General features: G+C 42.6%; 1 protein-coding gene across 2 annotated transcripts; it reads left to right on the top strand.

Annotated features, from left to right (window-relative positions):
- The first annotated feature begins 5 nt into the window (after positions 1-5).
- NANOG (Nanog homeobox) lies at positions 6-4,650 on the top strand. 2 transcript variants are annotated; one of them, XM_008683489.2, is made up of 4 exons: positions 6-156; positions 2,217-2,482; positions 3,583-3,669; positions 3,855-4,650. In XM_008683489.2, the coding sequence occupies exons 1-4, from the start codon at positions 6-8 to the stop codon at positions 4,248-4,250; spliced, it is 900 nt and encodes a 299-aa protein (XP_008681711.1). In that variant the 3' UTR covers positions 4,251-4,650. The 2 variants fall into 2 exon arrangements, with proteins under 2 accessions (XP_008681711.1, XP_008681710.1); XM_008683488.2 differs by having other exon boundaries at positions 3,807-4,650.
- The last annotated feature ends 6,630 nt before the right edge of the window (positions 4,651-11,280 follow it).

Genomic DNA, 11,280 nt, shown 5'->3' with positions numbered 1-11,280 from the left:
CCAACATGAGTGTGGATCCGGCTCCGCCCCAATGCCCGCCTGGCCCTGAAGCACCCAGTTCTAGGGACTCTAATCCAATGCCTGAGGTTTACGGGCCTGAAGAAAATTACGCGTCCCTGCAAATGTCACCTGCTGAGACACCCCACACGGAGACAGGTACGGGAAAAGTAATCCTCGAAAAGCTGATATCCTTAAGAGAAGGTGAAAGGAGAGGAGGGTAAGGGTTCTTCGTTTCCTCGTGATCAATTATAGTCTATTAATGTAAGCAGGTGTCCTCAGTTAATCCTCTCGGCACCTGTCTCACTTGTAACTTGGTGGCGGGTGCCCTTTCACCTGTTCCAGGTGTCAGTCAAGAGACGAGGGCCCCAGGACTCCGGCATTTCGACTGTTGACTGGATATTTGAGGGGTTACCTGCATAGGCACAGTGGAAACGCAGATGTGTTGTGATAAATGAGCTGATGTCTAAATCGTAACGCGGTGTGAGCACGCGGTAACGGTGTTACTGCTGAGCTAAAAACCTAGCATCACAGCGGGGGGTGGGGGATACGGCGAGCGTCCCCCTTTTTGATTTGTCTTTCACGGAGTGCCAGAAATGGCATGGCTAATTACGAATCTCACGTCAATGAAATGTTTTGCCCTTCTACAAGAGTCGTAATCGGCTCTTCTCCCACTCCTTGGCTCTGTGGGTGTTAACTGGGGCAGTTCTGAGGTTCTGGGAGCCTGCTATGCCCAAGTCTCCTACCTCCCGGGGGAAATGTTCATCCCATTTTATGGTAGATAATTCCAGAAGGTTTAATCTACTGACAAAGTGGCTAGAGCCCAAATTGGAAACCCAGTTTGGCTTCTAAATGGTTAACCACAGCGGGGGGGGGGGGGGGGTGCCCAGGACACTGTAAAGGCAGTACTTTCTTGTAAATCAACTGGGCAGTAGTTGTTAAAAATGAAAATGTAAACTTTTACCATTTTTTAAGATTTGTGGTAAAAATAACATTTTTTTAAAGATTTATGGTAAAGATAATGACTTAAAAAAATTACTTACGTGATGATTACCCCTCAAACTAAGCTGTGGGGCAGGAGTAAGCAAGCAACTACTAAGTTGGAATGTTAGATTTTAATGTTACCCTGTTTTCCTAAACTTCATATTGATGTTCTTTCATAATTTCAAACGTTGGAAATACAGCGCTGGGTCGTGAGAAACAGCTTGGGTGGGAGCGGGTAGGAATAAGCAAGTGGGCACGCCCTCCTTAGCAAGCCAAGTGCAGGTTTGTAGAGAGAATTTTTAGGAGATGCCCCACTGTAGTCTTTGGTTCAGCCCTGCTTTCTTTCCTTTAGGTCTACTTAACAAGCATAAGATAGTGAATTTTTGCCCCGTAAAGGCTGTCTCCTTCTTCCCCGACTTAGGAGAGAGCTGAAGTTGAGCACGGGAAATAAACACCTCAGTGCGATTAAGAGTTTTAAGTGGCTACCAAATGTAGGCAATTAATTTTTAGGTGGAAAGCCAGCATACAGCAGGTGCCTGTGCTAGACACCTCTCTCTGTTACTTCGCTTTCATCAGCGAAGGAACTCGGTGAGGGAGAGAAATGAGTTTGGAAATGCGGACCCAGAGCTAGTAAAGAGTGTAGTGACACAGCAGCCTATCACAATTCCCAGTTCCTGCCAGTCCTGGTATTTGGAACTGCGCAGTAGTAAACTGGATTTTAAACAGTCCCCAGAATCTGATGTAGGTGATGATTAATTTTACAAAAGGGGGTCCAGTGATCCTTCCCACCTTTCTGAGCAGCCGCAGTGTGGGCTCTTAAGCACCAATTTGCAGTAAAAAGCTTTTGTCAGAGAGGGTCGAGGGGTGCCTGGCCGGCTCAGTTGGTGGAACATGTGGCTCTTGATCTCAGTTCTTTTAAGTTCGAGCCCCATGTTGGGTCTACGTAAAGATTACTTAAAATAAAATCCTTTAAAAAAAAAAAAGGTTTGCGTCCTACTCTGCTTCCCAGCAGGTAAGCTATTGGCCATATCCTTTGGATGTGAAATGGTGACACTTAAATGGACTGGCATCATATATAAAGATTAGCAGAATGTTCAGGGTCACCTGAGAGTTTTTACTTACTACCTAATTCTGAGGTGGTGGAGACTTTAAAAATGCTTTGAAAACAGTACGTTTGCAAATATGATTTAGTATTTGCAAAGTTTTAGGGAAAAGTGTTGTTTTATTCCCAACAGTCTCCCCTCCTCCTTCCTCCATGGATCTGCTTGTTCAGGACAGCCCCGATTCCTCCACCAGCCCCCGGGGAAAACTGCCCCCCACTTCCGTAGAAGAGAGAACCGTGAGGAAGGAAGACACCGCCCAGGGCAAGAAACAGAAGATCAGGACCGTGTTCTCTCAGACGCAGCTCTATGTCCTCAATGATCGATTTCAGAGGCAGAAATACCTCAGTCTCCAGCAGATGCAAGAACTTTCCAACATTCTGAATCTTAGCTATAAGCAGGTGGGTGTGTTTTGTTGTCCTTGCAGTGAGAAATAAAAGGGCTCATTTGCAGAAGAGCATTAACTAACATCTGTGTGCTCTGTGTGTGTACCCCTACAAATGATTTTAATATGCAAGTGGGATCTTTGTAACATTTCATGACCATCTTTTTTTTTTTTTTTTTAAGATTTTTATTTATTTGACAGGGAGAGGGAGAAGCAGGCTCGATCCCAGGCCCCTGAGATATGACCTGAGCCGAAGGCAGACACTTCACCAGCTGAGCCACCCACGCGCCCCCACATGACCATCTTTAAATGTTCTCTTTAATATGCCATTTATTTAACCCCTTCAAAACTATAAAAATATTCCAGATTTCTCCTTCATAAAGGAGTTCTGTATATTCCCATCTTCCAGGTTATGAGAGTCCTTAACCGGCACTGCTTTTCATTAAGATAAAAAATGGAATCTTTGCTTGTCTGTGTGCATTTGATTAGTAATGAGGTTAATCAGTTTTCATATTCTTGCCTATTACTCAGTTATTTTATGGTTTTCTATCACTGGTGCCCTACTTGGAGAAAGCCCTCCATTTATGGGTGTGTACACCTGTACGTACATACTTCTGGTCCTCCTTAATCTCATTTTCTAATTATAATTTATAAATCGTCTGGAAATTGATGTTTCTTGTGTGCTGTTATATAACTTGATAATTTCTAAATAGTTGTTCTAGTGCTATTACCACCATTATCCTAGTAAATGGAAGTTTGTTTATGGGGGGAGGGTGTTTCCTGCCAAGTACCTTTTTAACTGTGACTAGTGGCATGGCTCAACTATGAAAAGGGGGTGGGTAGACATCTGAATGTGAACTTTCTGGTGAGTAGATAGGTAGTGTGTTTTCTGTAACTGGTTAGCTTTATTAAAGCAGCCAGCTAACTTGGGGCTTTGGCATTAGGAAATAGAACATTGTTTCCAGATTGCAGAAAGGACTCCAGAAGTTTCCATCTTGTCCCTGAGCTATAGATAGTTGTACCTGTCAGGGGGAAAAAAACGTTTAATATTCTTTGATCCCTAGTATATCTACATTACTGGTATTTTACGTTTGCCTGTCAACTTTTTTCTTGTAGGTTAAGACGTGGTTCCAGAACCAGAGAATGAAATGTAAGAGGTGGCAGAAAAACCATTGGCCAAAGGAGAGCAAGAGTGTGACTCAGGTGATGGGAAGCTTTTATTCTTCCGCTTTCTTTTCACTGATGTCTTAGTTTTTTTCATGGCTAAACCATACAGCCCTAACCATGGACAATTCCGATCTTCCTCTGAGCTTTTCCGTTAATCTGCCATTCCCTTTCAGAACAGCACAGCAACCGCGGAATACCCAGGCTTCTATTCCTACCACCAGGGGTACCTGATGAACACTTCCGGAAACCTTCCAATATGGAGCAACCAGACCTGGAACAGCCAATCTTGGAGCAACCATTCCTGGAACGGCCAGGCTTGGAGCAACCATTCCTGGAACGGCCAGGCTTGGAGCAACCATTCCTGGACCAGTCAGACCTGGTGCCCCCAAGCCTGGAATAGCCAACCCTGTAACAGCCAGCTCCACAGCTGTGGGGAGGAATCCCTGCAGCCCCAGATCCAGTTCCAGCAGAATTCTGTCAGCGATTTGGAGTCCATCTTAGAAACTTCTGGGGAAAGCCATAGTGTAATACAGCAATCCGCTAAGTATTTTAGTACCCAGCAAATAATGGATTTATTCCCAAATTACTCTGTGAACATACAGCCTGAAGATGTGTAACGATGAGTATGTTATTCGATCTCGGTTTGGGCGGTGGCTATGACTTCTCATAGGCTTCGTCTTTTAGGGTTCTGTGACTCTGCCTCGATATTGTTTCCCATTATTCTTACTGTATCCATTGAGGGGGTAGAAGGGGGTACGATTGGAGTCAGAGAGGTTTCAGTAGCATTGGCTGCTATGGACAACATGATAAAAGACGTTTCTGGCTATAGATAACTAGATACAATACTAATTTGGATATCTTCAGGCTCTAGAACCTAACCTCAAGAATAGGAAGTAAAGATACAAAGATGTGTGATGAAGGAGAATTTGTATTTTCTGAGATTGTGAGGCTTTGCTTGTGTATAACCTCAATTGTTAACGGTGAAGGGTTAAGCTATAACGTGCTTCATTGATTTCCTCTGTCCCATGTGATGTTTTCCTAGAACTGTTAATTTGTTCATTATTCTAGTATTTGTGGAAAGATATTTTGTATTTTAATGTGTCATACTAGTACCAGTTTGGCTGGTTGGTTTATAGGTTTAAGTACAAATAAATAAATACCCACTTTACCCTTTGTTGTCTCGATCCTGATTTCACCAGTAGTTCAGCGGATCCGTGATTAGAAACTGGACTCCACGTGGGTCTCCATAGCCTTCTGATGTGGGGGGACCATAAACTGAAACTTCTTCAGGCATTGGGGAGGCTGCTATCTTAGAAATGAGTAAAGGAAAGGTAACCAAGTATACAATGCTAGGTGACTGATCAAATAAACCTGAACGAATTTATTTCTCTTATGTGTAATAGTATTGAAACAGTAAAATTGGCGGTTACTGGCAGTTAAAGGGGAATTGGATAAACAGACCTCTTTAAGTTTGTGAAAGAGTCTTTAAAGTAGGGCAGCCAGGGAAGAGGCAACTAAGGGAAGGCAGAGGGAGCTACAGGAGCAGGGAAAGGGTCAGCTAATACAGCTCACACAGGGAAGGTTATGCATCCACGCTTCTGTACAATTACCCTCTGCCAGAAAGAGCTATGTTGAAATAAGCTTATTTTAAGATGTTTTTTATTTTTAAGGCCTTTTGTAAATGCCAGCTTTTACTTAAAAAAAGGACCTGGTTAAATTTACAGACCAACTACAAAGCACAATTTAATGTGTTCTAAAGTATAAATCTATTAATATATTAATGTTAACACAAACTGGGTCAGAAACAAAATATGTAAGTTCTGAGGCAAGTTTGAAATAGGCTTTTTTGTTCAGGTAAATGATATTCTCACCTTAGAATGGGCTAGGCAGGCATCTGGGAATGGTTCTAATACTTTTTTTTTTACTGTCTTTTTCCCATCCTGGCCCGCCCCTAGATGGGTCTGGTTGAGGCACTTCCGGTCAGTGCTGCCTGCCTCCTCCCCAGGGGCCTCCGTTTTCCGAAGCTGCAGAGAGTAACCAGCCAGGCAGTTGTCCTGGTGTTTTCCCTCATGGTTCCCCAATTTTCCAATGTTGCGAAACCTTACCCAATCAAATTATCTAGACGTCTGACAGAAGTCAGGGATAATTTCTGCCCAGACCTAAGGACAACACAAAATCCTTTTCTATATTTTTGAGTTTTGTGCCAGGCACTATATTAGAATAGGGGGCGCCTGGGTGGCACAGCGGTTGAGCGTCTGCCTTCGGCTCAGGGCGTGATCCCGGCGTTGTGGGATCGAGCCCCACATCAGGCTCCTCCGCTAGGAGCCTGCTTCTTCCTCTCCCACTCCCCCTGCTTGTGTTCCCTCTCTCGCTGGCTGTCTCTCTCTCTGTCAAATAAATAAATAAAATCTTTAAAAAAAAAAAAAAACAGAATAGATGATCAAGCATTGATCCAACAATGAAACGACTTCTAAATCCCCATGTTTTAATTTTATAATTCAACCAGATTTGAGTATGACATTTTAAAAATGTAGCATGTCACTGTTCTGCCACCTGGCTTTTTCGTTATGTTTTAAATGTATTGAGTGGCAGCAAAATTCTTTTAAGAGATTAGAGGGTTTTTTTTTTTTTAAATCCTATGTCGCGGGGGTGCCTGGCTAGCTCAGTCGGTGGAGCCCTGACCCTTGACTCAAAGAGTCGTGAGTTCACAGCCCACATTGGGCTTAGTGCTTGCTTTTAAGAAATTTTTAAAAAGTATGTCATTTTCACAAAATTCTTTGCACGTAATGAATTGCCAACACATCTGAGGAAATATAAACGATGACCCTGGGCCTAGAAACGGGAAAATAGCTATTATAAAGTGTTAATCTTAGGGAAACTTCAAAGTTAGCTCTCCAATACTGAACCTTCCTGGTAACGGATGTTTTTACACCCTTGATTGCTTCTTGTTTCTGTTTTGGATTAAGTTCAGCTGTAAAGCATTGGGAATAAGGAAATGGCTAAGAATTAAAGATTTAGAGCGGCAAAAAAAAAACCACCTATTTTTTTTTAAAAAGTTTTATTTCTTTGAGAGGCAGCAAGAGAGCACAAGCTGGGGGAGGGGCGGAGGGAGACGGAGAAGCAGACTCCCCGTTGAGCAGCGAGCCCAACTCGGGGGCTCCATCCTGGGACTCCGGGATCATAACCGGAGCCAAAGGCAGACGCTTAACCAACTAAGCCACCCAGGCGCCCCAACACCTATTTCAAAACATGCTCGATACTGGAAAGGAAAAGAAGGGAAAAATAAAGATTGAAAGATAAGAAGATAAAGGAAAGATGATTTCTGGTGGTCTGCCTTCTCTTTCAGAGATAAGCCATTCTGGAATTGCCATTTACGGCCTCTTCTTCCCCACAGGTGAATGTTGGGTAAAGACAAAACCCCAAAGGCAGAGGGCAGTGAAACCCACGATCATCAGGGAACCAGAGAGAGTCTGGATTTATCTTTCCTAAAAGATAGGACTTCCTAGGGCACCTGTGTGGCTCAGTGGGTTAAACGTCTGTCTTCCACTCAGGTCAGGATCTCAGGGTCATGAGATCAAGCTCCAGTATCAGGCTCCCTGCCCAGCGGAGAGCCTGCTTCCCCGTCTGCCTGCCGCTCTACAGCTCCCCCCCCCGCCCGCGTGCGCACTCTCTCATAAATAAATAAAAAATTATAAATAAATAAATAAATAGGGGTGCCTAGGGGGTTCAGTTGGTTAAGCATCTGCCTTCGGTTCAGGTCAGGATCTCAGGGTCCTGGGTTGGAGCCCCCATTGGGCTCCCTGCTCAGCGGGGAGCCCGCTACTCCTCCTCCCTCTGCCTCTCCCCTCCCCCCAACTTGTGCTCTCTAACAAATAAAATCTTCTAAAAATATTAAAAAAGATTGGACCTCTTTTTTTTTCCCTCTGAACCCTCCCCACGCACCGTGCAAAAAAGTGTTTTTATGAAATCATGGGGACAGCCCCCAGGCAGATGCCTGGGCTTCTTTGATTGCAAAATTAAAACTTGCAATTGAGAACAAATTTAAGCAATAGAGAAATGAATCATAAAGTCAATCTAGTAAGCACAGTTTATTTAATATCTACAGATATAGTATATATAATATGGGTGGTTTCATGTGAATTTTTATGAATATTGTAATAGGATTATACCATACATTCTCTACTAAAAGTTTATGTGTTTTTTCCACTTAGCATTGTATCTTCGACGCCTTTGTAAGTCAGAATTTAGAGGTGTATATCTATTTGAAGAATCTTAAAAATTGATAATTACTTTTTTTTAGGTTTATTTATTTATGTACATAATCTCTACACCCAATGTGAGGCCAGAACTCACAACCCCAAAATCAAGAGTCACATGCTCTTCTGATTAAGCCAAGCAGGCACCGTGATAATTATGTTTTTTAAAAAGATTTCTTATTTTTCTAAGTGTACAGCCAAGGTTGAGACAGTTTCTTTCTAGAATATTCTCTATAAAACAGTTCTGACATGAAGAACATAAAGGTGAAGTTGAGGTAGTTGAACTAAGGGAAAGATTAGGTTTTGGGACTCTTCCTACGATCTCAGTGTGACTTTGTCATTCCCTTAAAAAAAAAAAAAACTACTTGTACAATATTAAAACAAGATTATTACATAAAGTTAACTTTTTTTTTGAAGATTTTATTTATTTATTTATTTATTTGAGAGAGAGATGGAGACAGCAAGAGAGCACAAGTCGGGGAGGAGAGGGAGAAGCAGTTTCCCTGCTGAGCAAGAGAGCCAGACGTGGGGGCTCAGTCCTGGGTCATGACCTGAGCCACCCAGGTGCCCCTAAAGTTAACTTTTTTAACATCACTGTTAATTTTGAAATTATCTTCCCAGACATTTCCACGTGTACACACGACACACGACAGAATTTTAACACATTTTTCCTCTCGAAATATGGAATTCCATCATGGATTTTGTTCTGCAACCTGCTTTTCTACTAAAGAATATATCAGAAAAAAAAATACCTATATGTCATGGGGGGGTGCCCAGCTGGCTCAGTCAGAAGAGCATGTAACTCTCGATTTCCGGGGTTGTGAGTTCGAGCCCCATGCTGGGCGCAGAGCTTACTTAAAAATAAATAAGGTCAAGTGGACGCTGCGCATGAACACAGAAACATGAGTGGGTTTTGTTTTTTGTTGTTGTTTTTTGTTTTTTGGGTTGGTTTGTTTTTTGGGGTTTTTTGTGTTTTTTTTAGTAATCTCCACACCCAACGTGGGGCTCAAACCCATTGACCCAGAGATCAAGAATAGCAAGCTCTTCCTACTGAGCCAGCCAGGTGACCCAAAAAATGAGTGTTGTTTTTTTTTAAATAATATATCATAGAGATCTTTCCACATCAATAAATTAAGATCTGACTCAACTGTTGTATAATATTAGATATTACAGATGCACTACAATTTATTTAAAATTGCTTCTGTTTTGGTTATTTGCCACTATAAATTATGTTGCTATTAACATTTATACATATATACACATATATATGTGTATATATATAAAACAAACAATATATATAACAATATAAACATTTAAATATATAGAATACATATATAAACAAAAATATATTAAAAATATATATGTATATGTAATACCTAGGTAGGTATAAGATTGCCGTTTGAGAATAAAGTTAATAAAAGCAAATTCCTATCTTCATAAGTAAGCCATATAAAAGCTTGAAAAAGTTGCCAGGAAGAATTAGGAGAGGTACGAACTCAGTTTAAAGCTGTTCACTTAACCTTTTGGTCACAGACTCACCAAGAATCTATACTAGTAAAACAGAGATAAGGCAGAAAGGGAATTAATTATAAATTCACCTGCCAAGCCCTCCATCTTTTCACATCCCCCTCTTTTGAAAATCTTGCTCTCTCCATCTTCCAAAGGGAGGTAGTTGTTGCTTCCGGTACCCTATTTTAGTTACTTTATCATATTTTAGTTTTTAAAACTCGCGTTTTCTTCATGTTCGGCTTGCATTTCCCTCTCAGTGTGTACCTGAAAGGAAGATTTGCCTGGCTTTTCTGAATTTCACAGTCTGGATTCAAAGCTCTCAAGTGGGAGGATTAGAAGCCTTGCTTACTGAATTTCAAGCACCCGGTTCGCGCAGTAAAGGACACGTCTCATTCTGTCCTGAATAATCCTACTATTCAGAAAACTTGGTGTCTATAGGGGAAAAACAGACCACGACTGCAAACCTCCAGCTAAGGGCAGACAACCGCCAGACAGGGGCAGGAAAGTGGGGGAGGAACTTCAGTAAATATTGCAGCCTCCTGGGGCCAAGTGAGCTTTGCCTCAAGCGGGAGATAAAGAGAATTTGTTAAATAAAGAAGCCAGTTGGGGCAGACAAAAGCTTAAGGCACAGGAAGTTGGTGCGACTAAGGCTGCTGAAAGGTAGGCATTTGAATAGGTTCCTCTGTGTGAGGTTGCAGTGAAACCCGACTGAAAAGACGAAGCAGCTGGTGGCCAGTCTCTCCTTAAAGGATTCCTGGCTGCTGGATGGTTGGTGGACGACTCTGTGGCCGTAGAAGAAAGTGTTCTTGAGGAATTTAAAAGGTTAGGCTAAGAAAGGTCTTGAATGCACCGGTAGCTCTGCCTCCACGTGCACTACCAAGCAAGCTCTCAGAAAAGCTCGCGGATCGAATTAAGATGCTAGAATCGTATTACACGCATCTCCCCAAACTCTCATGGGGAAATGAGATGGGTCACGCCCTCGTACTTAGCGCAGGGTGCAAGGGAAGTTCCTATGGTGTGTCTCTGGTGCATGATGCGGTTGCAAGGATGGAGGAGGCGAACTGGGGATGGAAGGGCCGGGGTTCTGCAGAAGGAAGGTACCTGGACACAATCCCACAGGCTTGCTCTTGGCAGACACTGCGGCAAGTACTCGGGCCGCAAAAGCAGCTCCTTAGCTTGATGAGCAGCTGTGGAATTTATTTTCACTACCTGAGCGGAATGCGGGTGGGGTTGGAATGGGTGTCAATGATGGCGGCCATGTTAAGTTCAGAGTTCCAGACTGAGTGCCTCAGCGATGTAAGGATATCTAGTGTTAGGCTAAAGAAGAGTATTACGTGCCTCTCGCCCTTTCCATTCCTTTCTGTGCTCTCTGCACGTGTACCCTGCCTATCTAAATCTAATATGTCTTACTGGTTACTAATTTCTAATTTGTTTTAAAGATTTTTTAAAGTCATCTCCACACCCAATGCGGGGATCGAACTCACAACCACGAGATCAAGGGTCACGTGCTCCACTGACTGAGCCAGGGAGGCGCCGGTGACTTACTTATAATTAATGTGCCTTCTGTGTTACATAAATTCCAATTGTTTTCCACAGCTGAAGTGAATATTCTCAGACAATATCATAAGTGCACATTAAACTGGATTAGCCACACGGTTCCTGTCCTTTTGCAACCCTAGATCTTCCCTGATTCTCGGCCTCCCCTGGATCCCAGATCTCCTTTCTTAAATCTCAAATCCTTCCTCAGCTACTTAATCCTACGATCATACTTAACATTCCCGAAACTGTGTAGGCTTTGCAGGTCCCGTGGGTGCTGCCCGATGAACCATTCAGCACGAATATTGCTAATTTCCACTGGTTTCCTGATCAAATCTTATTCATT

The sequence above is a fragment of the Ursus maritimus genome, unplaced genomic scaffold, assembly GCF_017311325.1.
Source record: "Ursus maritimus isolate PB19 unplaced genomic scaffold, ASM1731132v1 scaffold_26, whole genome shotgun sequence".
Classification (NCBI taxonomy): Eukaryota; Metazoa; Chordata; class Mammalia; order Carnivora; family Ursidae; genus Ursus; species Ursus maritimus.
This window is presented reverse-complemented; position numbering and strand designations above follow the sequence as displayed.